Source organism: Candoia aspera, chromosome 1, assembly GCF_035149785.1.
Source record: "Candoia aspera isolate rCanAsp1 chromosome 1, rCanAsp1.hap2, whole genome shotgun sequence".
Lineage (NCBI taxonomy): Eukaryota > Metazoa > Chordata > Lepidosauria > Squamata > Boidae > Candoia > Candoia aspera.
In genome coordinates this window covers 143,373,325-143,387,858 of record NC_086153.1, presented here as the reverse complement: position 1 = coordinate 143,387,858, position 14,534 = coordinate 143,373,325, and the positions used below count along the sequence as shown (strand labels likewise).

Below are 14,534 nucleotides of genomic sequence, written 5' to 3'. Positions count from 1 at the left end.
GTTACTATTAGGAGGGGGGTCCAGTGTTTTCATGGAAATCGACTGAGGACCACAGGTAGACTGTGGGCAGTCCATATGAGAACTAATCTCTATTATACATATAAACAAAACAAAATGAAGCAATTGAAGTGAACTTTTGACTATGTTTCCTGTATCAAAGCAGGTGAAATAATATACTTTTACACATTAATTTTTTTTACTACATCTTTCTACTACAGCTTGCAGTTTGTATATAGCTTGAGCTTCCCTTTGAAAAGTGATCAACTAGTGCATTAAATTCCCTTCATCCACTAAGTTGTGTTCTATCTCTGCGTGCTACTTAATATCTTACTTCAAAAACAGTAAGACAAATGTATGTTGCTTTTCAATACAAGCAGTTATATTTCATAATAAAAAATTGATTAGAAGTTCTTCTAAGGGCTGTTTTATCACTTTCAGGCCTTACTGGATCTTCCTTTTCAATGTATTCAGTAATTTCTTTATACTTGGGTTTTCTTAGAGTCCTGAAAATTATTTACATGAGTACTTGTATGGGATGCAGAGATTCTAGGTATTGTCAGATTCATATTCACAATTAATACCGATACTACATGAGACTTAGATTTGCTGCTGCATCTAATATACTTCTATTATTAGACAGTGTTACAGAATTAAAGATGCTAATCATACCAGAACCACGAAATAGTACCTGATATGTAGTGATCTTTTTGGAAAAAAGTGAAACAGGAATGCTAAAATTAACATTTTTTCTGAAGAACATTGGTAATAAATATAATATGGAGTCATTATAGAGATTCTACTTCTGTGTAACTAATACAAAACTTGTCATATTCTCTAAGTATCTTGTTTTTGGTTTTAAAAGAGATTACACTGATGCATTTCTCTAAAGCATGATAACACTCCCTGCAGTGCATATTTAACAGTGTAACTCAGAAATGGGAAACTGGTGACTGTCAGATGGTGACTATTTCCATCATGTCAGCATTCAGGGAAGAGAGAAGCTATTGACCAACATATGGTTGGCTTCATATTGTCTTCTTCTGCTGTAAAGCATTTCAAAACTGCTACTACTGCTGAAATGCCAGATAAGGAACTGTTGTATGTTACTGTTTCCATTTGAAGTTAGCAAATTACAACACAGTGCATCTTGTGTTTAGCTGGACCCTAAAGAGTATTTACTATGAAATTAGGAAGAAAAAGAACTTTCCCAAATAGTATAATAGTAAGAAATTCATGTCACTTGTATGAAAGTGCATTCTCCACATCATAATCCCCCAGTCCATAGAAAATTGTATGGAAAATACTGAATATATACCAGTGAGATTTCAGATATGATGCATGTGAATTTCACCATGATGCACAAGAATTTGAACTTTGCATCAGTGTGCATTTAGCTTATATTAAAGGCTTGTCAGGTTTCATGGACAGAAGAAGACTGCTGATAACAATACAGTTCTGGATCTGCTTCCAAAAGATGGGGGTGGGGACCTTACTTTCTGTAGTGGCTGAGTCAAAGCTTGTCAGAGACACTGGAAATATTTTTGCATTCTAGCCATTCTCCCCAGTGCCTCACTTGATTTGTCCCACTGGATTGAATAGAAGATGTTGAAGTGATGAGTACAAAATCTTAGCTCAGTTTAGATCCTCCAGACTTATTTGTTAAACATATAGCCATCCATCTACCCAAAGGAACTCTGGGTGACAAATAAGTACAAGATTTTACTTTTTTTTTCTCATGAAGGTTTTTCCTTTGCACCTTGAGTGTATTTCAATGTAGCATTGTTAAAAGTAAAGATTTTTAGCCATTGTTCCTGCCTAATTAATACAGGTAACTGGCAAACTGCATTTTGAACATTTAAGACTTTGCAGCAAGCATTTCTCTCATAAGATGCATACCGTTAAGATTTCACAACTGCACTTTAATTTGATGCAGATGAAGCAGGAGAAAATTGATTCTTGGGAAATGCTTCTTACAATTCTCAGAGTTGATCTCTAAGACTTGTTTATGTGAACATTTGGAATCTGAAATAAATACACATTATTGCTGATTGGGACAACACTGAGTGAACAGAAAACTAGTTGTTAAGGTTAGTCAAGAGACACATGCAGACAGTGTGGTCTCTTCTGTTAGAAGATGATTACATGAAGGATGGGATGAGTGTCTTCTTTCCCAATGACCTTTGCAGAATTCAGGAAAGGTATTTTTGATAGTGGAACCAATCCAAAAGATTGGCCTTCCTGGGTCTGGATGAATTGATTATCCTATTACCTCCACTTTCTTCCTGTGATATAATACTCAGTTTCTAAAAATAGTAATCCACATATCCAGCTTTATGTAGCTAATAATGAACTAACCCTTCAGGTACTACAGTTATGAGGAATTGACTTCTGGAGGACATCAGTGCGTACTGGGAAGCCTTTATCCAGACAAACTGTCCTTCCATCCCATGTTTTAGAACACTGATTTTCTATGGGTAGAGAAGGCTTCCCTCTGCTACTGTCACTTGCTACAAGTAGGGTGGACAGAGCCACACTCTCTCTCTTTGCATGTAGGGATTAGAGCTGCCCTCTCCCCAGTTCGGTTGACTGAGCTGACCTTAATATGGTACCTCTCTTTCTCAGTTGCTTACCATCTCAGTACCTATTAAACTGTGCTTTATACCAATTGTATTTTGGTACCACTCTGGTCTAAGACCATAATAAAGCTTTCATTCATTTAGTCTCAGTATAGCATGGACGAGCAACTCAATAGGTTTGTCGTAAAGATTCTGACATGCACAGAGAAATATTTTTGCTTCAGATTCTGCTGGGGTTAGTACCTGGATTCTTGAGAAAGATGGTTTCCCACCACTACTCTCATTCCTATGATAATTTCAGAAAATAAAAAGATATATAGCATGTCACATATCAAGCAAATGTCTGGTTTAAATTAAATGTTGAGGGAGACAAGGAGGCTTCTAGGTATTGCCAGTCTCTTGAAGATGTTACTGTTGTGGGTGGACTTTTGGAGCCCAAGAGGGCTTGCTAATTTTTAATTCTATTTTTTAAAGAATGGATTTGTCCAACAGATACTCTTAATCAATTTTAGTGATTTTTTCTAAATCTGATGTTATGGGGCAATAACTTTTGCTACTGAATATATTTTATGTTAAAGATGAAGAAATGAAAAGAGTAAGTCATGGGAAAGACACCAGGATAACACTGGACTATTATTTAGACTGGAAACAAAGGGAGAACTCTTGAGTAGTACTCTATACAGTAGTATTATATTGAATAGTAATATAGAATATCTGTCACATTCCTGGAGGTGAATATAAAACTGCAAAAACATATTAAAAGTTTATCTTCCTTACCTAGAATGAAGTTAGTCCATGGAGTCTTTGATGTGAAGTTTGGTTAAAATCAATTACATTAAAATATATATAAAGAGTTCTTCCTATTTGTGTATATAAGTGGCAGGAAGCAGTAATTTTAATCCTGGTTATGCTTTAATAAAATACCAAGGCATGTATATGAAAATGGATGAAGTGTCACCTGAACTATATGAAGGTAATAGAATATGGATCAAATAACCAATAAATTTTAGTTGACAGTAATTGTGCTTCATATGACTGTTCTGATTACAGTCCATCGCTTTTTGCAATACTTGCTTTTTATGTTTTATCTAGATGCTCAGCCTACTGATGGAGAAAGGGAAATATGGAACCAAGTCAACGCTGTTTTACAGGACTCAGAAAGTATGCTTTCAGACCTGCAGTCTTACAAAGGAGCTGGACAAGAGATTAGAGATGTGCGTTAAATCCTATTATAGGAAAACAATATATTCTGAAGAAGGAAATCAAACACAAGTGTGTGTTTTACATAGTTTTCAGTTTTGAAACAATGCAGTCAGGATTTCTTTCTCCAGTGTTGGGATTATAATCTTCAAAATTGAAAATTTTAAACTAAGAACTATTCACATTTTCAGAGACATTTGCAGAGATCTCCTTTTTGGAAGGAAAAAATGATCATTAGAGCCAATTACCATATGAGATTATCAAAATAATAATCTCATTTAAATTTATAGTGCCGTGCTTTGCCATTCTGAATTAAAAACTAGGAGTTCAGTCTGTGCATATGCATGTGGTACATATGGATGCATAAATTTGGATCAGACGAGATTTTGTTCCTACGGTTATTATTTGTTACTGACCTGGATAATAATGGGACCTGAGCACTGAATATGGGCTGAAAAGTTTCTAGCGTATTTGCCAGAGCAGCCATTTATCTGTGCATATTTCTGTTTTTCCTTACAAGTTCCTTTGAGTGATCATATTCTCCCAAAGTATAAGGTGCCACCAGTGTTTAAGGCCCTTCATAGAAAAACATGCAGTACGGAGGAAGATAAAAAACCAGACTTCTACCCCTTGACTCTAAACTGGCGTGTTTTTAATTTTTATTTTATCTACACAGAGAAGTAAAGAGTAAGAAGTAAAAAATCTGCTGGAATAATTGGATCTTTCAGTAAAGTACATCCTAATAAATCAGGAGGGGTTTTTTTTTCTGTTAGGACACATCTACTCCCACCCACCCACCCACCCACCAAGACACATTTCCTCTCATCCATCCAGTTAATTCTAGAACAGGGGCAAATTGCTCTTGCCAAAAGATGGAACAGTTTTCTTGTAGAAAGCTTCTGGGGTTCAGAAATGGGACACACAAAATGCTTTGAGAGGATCATTTTCAGGTGTAAAGACAGATATCATACTGTATTAGGGTTAACTTTCTTTCTGGCTGTTGTTTATGATGATTCATTTATGTGCATGAGAAGGGCAGGATAGACACCTTAACATAAAATAAATGAAGTTATTCGAGTTATTACTGTTTTCCAGGCAATACAAAACCCGAATGATATTCAGCTTCAGGAAAGAGCGTGGAATTCAGTATGCCCGCTGGTTGTGCGGTTGAAGCGGTTCTATGAATTTTCTCTCAGACTAGGTGAGGTTCTGTCTTTCATGCTGGCAAGAACTGGTTGGCTCCTGAACATTTGTGAATATTATCAGACATTTCCTGCCTTCCTGTTACATTTTTTTCCCTTTAGATATATGTACCTCTGAACATTGTGTGTGTGCATCCCTAGAAAAATGGGATAGATAATTTGGGGGCTGACAAAAGATAAGCTTCTTAGTTATTTTCTTTTTTACAACCGCTAGAACTGCAGGGGATAGAATGATGATCTAACACAAGGCGGTCTGAATTTTTCAAATTTGAAATATGGTACTTACTGGGTACGTACCAAGCTGTCTTCATTTGAATATCCAATTTAAATCTATTTACCTCTCTAATCAGCAGCCAATATATGTTTGAAATTTTAAGTGGTAGCTTTTCTAAAGCAGCAGGAAGATTCCTTTACAAAATGAAAACAACCTGGATGGTTTTGTTGTTTATCTGTTTTTTTCAGAAAAAGCATTGCAGAGCTTATTAGAATCCTTGACTTGTCCACCCTATACACCAACTCAGCACTTAGAGCGAGAGCAAGCGCTAGCAAAGCAGTTTGCAGAGATCTTGCATTTTACTCTCCGCTTTGATGAACTTAAGGTTGGTAAGGAGAAGGCAGTGCTCAGCTGATACAGAGAGTTTTCGTTGTCTTTCTCACTAAGAACATCAAAGTTGATCCTCCTTTTGTTCTTTCAGATGAGAAACCCAGCAATTCAAAATGACTTTAGCTATTATAGAAGGACATTAAGTCGCAACAGAATAAACAACATGCATGTAAGTAAAATGTTTCTTTCCAGAGTCTGGGGCTTCATTTATGAGACAACTAGATAGCAACGTAGGAAACTGCTTCAAACAAAGCTAGGGAATCAACTTGGCCTATTTATTTAAGTATTATCTAAACTGATTGAGCTATACCACCTTTCCTCCCTATGCCATAATCATTCCTTTGTAATTTTTATAGTTATGCTAAAGGCAGATTTCATACACATTTATGTGGGTTAGCTCAAAAGAGTTTTAGTTTTGCTTCCTTTGCTTCGAAGTGTTGTAGCATGGAACTCTTTTTAAAGGATCCACTGCTGTAGATGGATCCTGACATCAGCAGGAGGCAAGATTTTTAAATGGCATGCTTATAACTTTATAAATATATTGTGTTTTTTATAGATCATGAGAAATATTTGCTTTGCATAGTGTCAGTCACTTTTACTTGTTGGGTTTCTGCCCTTAGACTTCTATTGTGCTGCTACTCCTGCTTTCACAGTGATCACAACATATCCAAAATCTCTCTATGTATTGATGCAACGGGGGTGGGTGTTTTCTTCTGATTGCTAACTAGAATGGGAAAGCCATATGTTAATGGTAAGAAAAAATGTAAAAAATATTAACAGCTACCATACATGTTCATAATCATTAAAAATAGCAGTGGTATTTTAAGTTTTTCTTTAAACATAACAACTTTCATAGTGCCATACAATGCTTTTGAAAGTCCACTTCAAAGCTGTTTCCCTAAAGGAGGAATGGTGTTTAAACAACCAGAATTCCAGCTTTCCTTAGGACACAGTGGTTGCATAGTTTTTTGGATTTTGGTTACAAGGTTTGGATCATGTTATGTTTTGAATATGAGGGTCATGAGATATGGCTGGAAGTTCTCATATGCTTCTGTACACCAGTAGGACAAAATGACTCTTCTGAACACAAAACAAAAAATTAGTCTTCTCTCATGTTTTAAACAGCTTGACATTGAAAGTGAAGTGAACAATGAGATGGCTAACAGAATGTCCCTGTTCTACGCAGAAGCTACACCAGTCCTGAAAACGTTGAGTAATGCTACCACCCATTTTGTTGTAGAAGTGAGTGATAGTTTTAATTCTTTCAGAAAATTGAAAATCATATGAGAGAAAAGTCTAGACTGACCTAACTCTTTTGTTGGCTTGTTTTAACTTTTGTAGAATAAAACCTTGCCAATTGAGAATACAACAGATTGTCTTAGTACGATGGCCAGTGTATGTAAAGTCATGCTGGAAACACCGTAAGTTATGAGCAATGGACTTATGTATCAATGTTGCTATAATAGGAAATGATTCAAAGAAATCAAGTTATACTTTGCCAAGATTCTGGCTTAGCAGTGAATGAACAGCTTGCTGGTGGCAGCGCTCCAGTAGTTTTCACTGACTCTTCTACCAGTAGGAGCAATTAAGCAAGCTACTGATGAAAGCTGCACAGCAATCCAGATTTGAAAGGGAAAGGTGATTGGGAGCACATGGAACACCTTTCAACACCTCCTTAAATCAGACAAAACTTTTACTAGGTCTGTACTGTGCCCGGGAAAAGGCACAACCTTGTTAGGAGTTGCCAGCAGGGGCTACATGGATGCTTTGAATAATCTTTTCTCTATCAAATATGAATCATCCACAGCCCTAACACAGACTGGCCTGCATGTGATTAGGTTAACAATCTGAACCACAGTGAAATAAGACAGAGGCCCTTGTTCAATCACATGCTATTTAGAGGTGGGAAACTTTTGAGATCCTGGGGCTGGTTTGATCATTTTTGAGGGGCTAAAAGCCACAGTGGTTTGGGCAGCTAGGCAAAGTGAGTAGGATTGTGTCACACACAAAGGTAGGGCTGTGATTTTCTGGAGGCTTGCATGACTATTTCCTACCTGAAAAGGATGATGTTTTTCAGCAGTTGTGGTCACAGGGGGCTCTTGTGACCTTAGAAAAGGAGTTTGGGGCTGCATCAGCCCTGATGCTGCAGGTTGCCTACTCCTTCCTGCTTTAAAAAAAATCACAGTTGGAGCTGTCCATGGTTTGCTGGCAGAAGAGTAAGCAGGAGCCATTGAAGTAACATAGGCCAACATGCTGATCATTCACTACTGACCCAGCATGTTTGTGAATTCTGGCTTGCTGTGTCATTTAGATGCAGCTTATGCATAATGCTACCTCTTGCAGAGATGTCCTTTCTTTGAATTCCTCAAGGCAGAACTAAACAGAAAGCAGAAAATACATGATTTCATTGGCTATACCTAGAGATAATCTGTATGTGGCATGGCATGTTTGGTAGTAATTTGAGACATTTCTAATACCTAGTTCTGGTTTGGTCTCTTCTGGAGTTTAGATAAAGTACAAGTTATGTCAAGGCCCTTTTTGTTCTACCCTGGGGAATTCCTTGTCCATGGAACCCATCATCACTTACCTATATACTTTTTACTTTTAGTTAGTGAAATCAATCCTCCTTCAAATTAAGTTCAAGTTCTCGTGGCTTCATGAACACAGCAGTGTAGTTTTATTGGCCACCTTGTATAAGTGGCTTGCTTTTGCCTTCCTCTGAGAGGCCCTGGCAGTCTCCCATACAAGTAGTAAGCAGGCCTGCCCCTGTTAATTTCTGGGTCCCAACAAGACCAGACAGGGACTGTCTTCTGCTGAGGCTGTCAAAACAGAAGGAAAGTCCTGCTGAGAACAGATTAAAGGCCTGTGGAAGCTTTCATTCTGTTCACACAGTGTCCTTTTATTTATGTATTTGCATACGCATATTATGTAGTCCTCCAGGAGGAATGGTATTTTCTTTTGCTTGCTTCCAATCAAATGATATCCAAAATTATACTGCTGCTAGTGATGGTTCTAATAGATGTGTTTTTAGTTTTATTTCTGTAGGTCACTTTTCTGAAAAGAAAAGGTTACAGCATTTTAAAAATACTTTTGAATATTGAAACAGGCAATGCCGCATTATAAATTAATCGTTAAGTGAATTACATTAGCTTGTTATTCTTTTTTTTTAAGTGTCGATATTCAGTTGGGGAGAGTGGAAAATGATATGGCAGGATGAAAAGGTTAAAGATCTTTAAAACAGGTCACTTTCCACATGACTTATCCTTTTAGCCAGTTGTATATTTTCACAGGCTTTGATGTTTGAAGATTGGTCATTCTGTCAGGGAAACTCAGTGAACCTTGCTCCCATCATCCATGCTGAAATGGCTATATATAGAAAATGCCAACAATTACTCTTCTTCATCTATGTATCTATCTACCTATTCATCCATCCTTTTCCCCTACTTTTCAGATGGCTTTCAGTAATAGAATAGTGTTTAAAGCGAAAGAATTTTTAAACAGAATCGTGTTATTTTTTTTTTCCACAGCCACCTCATTTTTATTGATCCAGTAATGTTCAGATTGCTGATGCATAGGTTCCTTAAAGTCACCGTAAAATAACAATTCTGTAGCTTTAAGTATTCAGGATTAAAATTACACATTGTTACATATTCCCTTCACTTTCTGGATTATGAATTTCCTGTGGCAGGTTTTAATTTCCTCTGAAAGTTCGGAATACCCAAGATTACTGTAAATGATTTATTTAATGGTAAAAGACACAAGTAAGCCATACTGGAGGCCAGTAGCATAGCTTTTGATCTTGCATCATATGCCAAGAAAGAACGGTTCTTCCCCGAAGATGTTGCAACAAGTGGTCAGTTCACTGTCTCTTCCCCACCCCTACCTCACTTCAGACAACAAATCTGGCTCACTGGATTCCTCCACATCCTCCCACTAGCTGAAGATACCAGTTTTCTGTGAAGGTGCTGTCCTCCCAATGCTGGAAGAGTTTCCCAACTTATCAAAGCATATTACTGTTACTTTATAGTGATTCTGCAAAACCAGTGACAGTGAGAGACAAATCCTCCTTCACACCTCTCCATTTTAAATCATGTCTTATGATTTAAGGAGACAGCACAGCATTCTAAAAGACAAGGTTGTGTGAAGTGAGTTTAGCAAAATCAAGGGTGATTAAGTTTGTGCTTGTGCATATGTGTGCAGCTGTGGGTACCGCCGCACTTGTATTGATTTGTGTCTTACAACCATTTTATGACTGGACCAAATGCTCCAAATTCCTTTTGGCAGTACACTTAGGATCAACAGTATGAAATAAATGTTCATTGGAAAGGAAACAAACCTTTGTATTCATTCTGTGTTCTCTCTTGTTTGCTCTTCTCCCTCACCCCTTTTTACAAAGCCTTCTATTTTGCCGGTGACTACTGGGGCTAATCTTTGCAGTCATTGATATTGTCCTTTGCATTATTCTGTTGTGAGTAATGCTTTCTACATGGCACTGAAAGTAAAGCATTTTTAATTTGAAAGATGGAAATGAATGAAAATAATGCTGATTTTAAAAAATACTGACATACCATTTTTTTTTAAAAAAATCTTATTTTTCAGAGAATATAGAAGTAGATTCACCAGTGAAGAAACCCTCATGTTCTGCATGAGAGTAATGGTTGGTGTAATTATTCTCTATGACCACGTTCATCCTGTGGGAGCTTTCTCAAAGGCTTCAAAGATAGATGTAAGAATAATGACTGTCAAGGTCTTCTTATCTTCAGCAAAAGTTCACAGATCTTGTGGAAGAAGATACTTGTACTGTCTTCAGTGGTGGTTTAATGCATACCATATTTGTATGATGGGGGAAAAATCTTTATATTGGGGGTGTGCTCTTAATAATGCTTGACTGGAATCTCTGCCCTGACTTATCGGATTGCAAGAATTTCAAAGCAGTTTGCAGCACTGAATAAAACACAGTGAAAAGTTGTTTTAACATACAAAGAAGCAGATCATGGAAAACTGCTAGTATCCTCTATCGTTGGAAAATAATTCTCAATAATTTCCTAAATTATTCCAATAAGACCTATGTCTAATCCAAATATTAACATTTTAGATAATTAATTACTGAGTATAAAACTCTATGCAATAATAAAATCACAACAAAAACAAACAGTAAAATTTAGCAGCTATAAAACCCATCCAAGCTGTATCAGAAACATGTTTAAATGCCTTGCATGAAAAGGACTACTGGTGCAGGCCCCCCAGATGGCAGAATCCCTGTTCTCAGATTTATGACTTTAAATGATACAAGACAGAAAGAAATGGGGATGAAGAGGAAAAAGGTAAACCAGCTGAGTCAGGCACTTTAACGTTGTATGCTACTTATAAAGTGGATTGGTCCAAGAGGCCGAGTTGATCCCTTCAGGTCTGTTGCTTTTCCTTGTAGGGCACTTAGCCTTCATAGGCTCTGTGGGCGGGGCGGGGGAGGCAGTCTGCCGTTCTGTTAGTAACTTCAGCAGCTAGTGAAGACAATAGTTTGTCACTTGTTACTGCAGCTGCTGCTTTTTCTCCCTTGTGGTGGAAGATCCCACCCCAGCTGATAAGAGGAGCCATCAGCTATTGGGGCCCAAGGCTGTGCTATTAATTTAAGGTTCAGAGTTCACAACCAGCATTTTAAAATGGGATTATCAAGTATGGGGACGGGGGAAATTGGGAGCACTTCCCAGTGCGACACGTTCTGTCACACTTTTCTTTCTGTATTGCTAATGTTTCAAATGGGCATGCATGCCTCTGTCACAGATATCCATTTCTAACTCCTCAAAGCAATGTTAAGAGATTAAGCTGTAGGTAACCCCTCATTGCAGAAGCTGAAAGAGGTCAGGAAGATAGTGGTGGTGGTGGTGTTCCCTAGATAAAAGTACTTAAAGCTCCTGTGGTTGGAATCATTTATGGAGTTTCAGCTCTGCTTAATAGCTCTAAATAGCATTCAGAACTATGTGAAGACTCTGAGGCATGGATTCAAGGAGATAATGTAATTGTATTTATAAAAATTGTTATCACCTTGTTGGAAAATATCTGAAATGCTTTGCATAATTGAAGTATAATTTGCTGAGAGAGGCCTATTTTAGAAAGACTTGATTTGAAGGCAGCAAGGCTCTCTGAGTACAGTGGGATTTATTTCCTATCTTTTCCTGCCACATAAGACAGGCAGAGGAGGTGTTCTTCTTTTGGAAAAATACTCCAGGAAAAGACACCATTCTGACAGAATTCAGTGTTTTTCATTCCTTCCCTTTGGGTACTTTGCGTGCATCCAAATTCAAGTTTTGTTCTTGCACATTTCTTTTTTCACAGATGAAAGGTTGCATAAAGGTTTTAAGAGAACAGCCACCAGACACTGTTGAAGGGCTTTTGAATGCTCTCAGGTATCTCCTGGACCAACCATTATTTATTTTTATAGACGTAACGCATGATTTTCCCCTTCCCTTCTATTTACTAATACTAATTGCAAAGCTGTAGCCCACCAAAGAATGAGTTCAGCCCTCAGACTGGGTTATGTCCTCCACCTGAGGAAGCTGCTAGGAAAGATTCCCTTTCTCTTTTGAAATGGGAAGGGGTGGGGGGAGGAGGAAGATGAAATGGAGAGGGCTCAGTGGAGCCACTTTTCTTCCCCGTCTTGAGTCTGACACATGTAAATGGACACTTGCCTTCATTAGAGGAAAGCTTGTTATGGACAAAAGTGTCAGGAGTTGCTCGTGCAACTGCAACCTTACTTCACCAATGTTGCACTTTCTTCCATTGTGGAAGGCGTAAATTGGCTGAAGCAGAATCCTGCCTTCAGTATTTCAGATGCATTCAGTTCTCCACCCTTGTAAAGGACAGGCATGAGCTACATACTGGCTCAGAACAATTACTCATTACACAGGGTATTCAGGTTTTAAAACATCAGTTATGGAGACTTGTGGTTGACTAGTTAAGTATATTGCAGTCAAGGCAGTGGGTCTAAGGTTGCAAAGAAATGGGTCTGCAGAGAGAAACATGGAAGGAGGGAAATGAGGACAAGGCTGGAGAAAAATGGGGAAGGTAGATATGCTTGCGGTATACAATATCTGCATTAGAGAAGCAATACCTCAAGTTCATTTCTAGTACAAGTTTATAATAAAAGCAGCAAGCCATGTTTCAGTCCATGAATTTCTTGCAATTAGTCATTACATGCTCATATTGCATATATGATAGTATAATGTGAGTATGATGTTGTTATTTATTTTGTAAGTCTATACTTGTTTCTATATTGACCAATTTTAATCCTGTGCCTTTCAATGCATTTAGTATCAGTTATGCCCAAGATAACTGATAACTGGAGATAACCAAGACAACTGGATAACCAAGATAACAGGAGCCTTGGGTGGCGCAGAGTGGTAGGCGGCAGTATTGCAGCCGAAAACTCTCCCCGCAACCCGAGTTCGATTCCAGCGGAAGCTGGATTCTCTCTCGGGTAGCCGGCTCAGGTCAACTCAGCCTTCCAGCCTTCCGAGGTCGGTAAAATGAGTACCCCCCTTGCTGGGGGGAAGGTAATTATGACTGGGGAAGGCAAAGGCAAACCACCCCGCTATCGTCTGCCAAGAAAACATAGCGAAAGCGGTGTCCCCCCAAACGGCCAGGCATGACTCAGTGCTTTCACAGGGGACCTTTCACACATCACCATGCCCAAGATGGCCTGGGAGGAAGGTATTATATAATGGAGGCTGAAAGCCATACACATTGAATCTGGGGCTCAGCTCCATTGAACACAGTAATACTTCTGTGAAGAGCTGCATAGGATTGCACTTCGCCGTGGACAGCCTTTTGATTGTGTCTTTGTCATTTCTAGGTTCACCACAAAACACCTGAATGACGAATCCACTTCAAAGCAAGTTCGAGCTATGCTTCAGTAATGCCCTCCTTTGAGAAATGGACTTTTAAATTATTTAGAGAAGGTGTTTGTTTACATAATTTAATAGTTTGTGGTGGTGTTAGTAAATATGCATAATTTACACGATGATATAACCATTGATTTCTTCCTGTTGCTGCAGTGTGCGGATTTGTATCAATAACATGACTGACTTTGTAATGCACGACATCCGTTTCTGTGCTTGTATTACCATTCAAAAAGTTTAAGAGGTACCTTTAATTTGAATATATAAATAATGAAAGTGTCTACGTGCCTTTGTTTTTTGTTATGTTAGGGGGTTGCGTTTGGGGGGGGGGCGTTTTTTGTGGATGTACACAGAGTAACTCTTGGGGATAATCTCTAGGCAGTCATAACTCTTGACTGTGTGCCTGTGAGGACCTTGTTGCAAAACCCTCCAGGGGTCTCTGCATTCTCTTAACTTTTGCCGCACCAAGTGCATGTGCTGCGTGGAGCAAGGCGTGTGTTCTGAGTAGCCGGATCTTTCTGAGACTAGTAGACCCTTTTCTAACAGATTTAGCTGGGTTTGCACCAAGGCCTGCACATGTATATACAATAATTTTGTTAAGTTTTTAAATTTATATGCGTAATGCTTGCATTGTGCCTTTGGGCAGATAAATGAGATGTGAACTATGGATGTAAACCAATACCAGCCCAGTTTTGATGTACAACTCTCAGCTTACTAAGCCAAGATAGGATATGTGTAAGACTTGCCCTTGCATTCTCTCATTATACTATCTTCTCTTTTTTTCCTTGTAAGCCATAATCAGTGCTTCATGAATTAATTAGCCATGGTTTCCTACTAGGTCCAAACCTGGAAATTTTGCTTCCTAGTATCAGGACGCGCCCCAATCTTAAAGCAGACTTCCAGCTGGAGGAGAGAAGGAGCAGTGCAAGGACATATATGCAGCACAAGGCTTATGCATCTCTTGACTCAGTAATCGAAGGTACATGTACAGTCAAACCAGGCCAGAATGTAGGACTGCAGAAACCTAATGAGAGGCAACACTGTTGCAGATAGTATT

The 14,534-nt window shown here is 38.4% G+C and overlaps 1 protein-coding gene across 6 annotated transcripts in view; it reads left to right on the top strand.

Annotated features, from left to right (window-relative positions):
• CYRIA (CYFIP related Rac1 interactor A) overlaps nucleotides 1-13,758 on the top strand; it is a 73,136-nt gene extending 59,378 nt beyond the window's left edge. For 4 of the 6 annotated variants that reach the window (XM_063314763.1, XM_063314728.1, XM_063314736.1 and 1 more), the window contains 9 exons: nucleotides 3,669-3,790; nucleotides 4,872-4,977; nucleotides 5,441-5,577; nucleotides 5,674-5,751; nucleotides 6,708-6,824; nucleotides 6,924-7,003; nucleotides 10,182-10,308; nucleotides 11,916-11,986; nucleotides 13,432-13,758. In XM_063314763.1, the coding sequence (XP_063170833.1) occupies nucleotides 3,740-3,790; nucleotides 4,872-4,977; nucleotides 5,441-5,577; nucleotides 5,674-5,751; nucleotides 6,708-6,824; nucleotides 6,924-7,003; nucleotides 10,182-10,308; nucleotides 11,916-11,986; nucleotides 13,432-13,495 (831 nt within the window). In that variant the 5' untranslated portion in view covers nucleotides 3,669-3,739 and the 3' untranslated portion in view covers nucleotides 13,496-13,758. Of the gene's footprint in view, nucleotides 1-3,668; nucleotides 3,791-4,871; nucleotides 4,978-5,440; nucleotides 5,578-5,673; nucleotides 5,752-6,707; nucleotides 6,825-6,923; nucleotides 7,004-10,181; nucleotides 10,309-11,119; nucleotides 11,252-11,915; nucleotides 11,987-13,431 lie in introns of those variants that run through there. The other 2 variants (XM_063314745.1, XM_063314753.1) reach the window with 2 other exon arrangements.
• The last annotated feature ends 776 nt before the right edge of the window (nucleotides 13,759-14,534 follow it).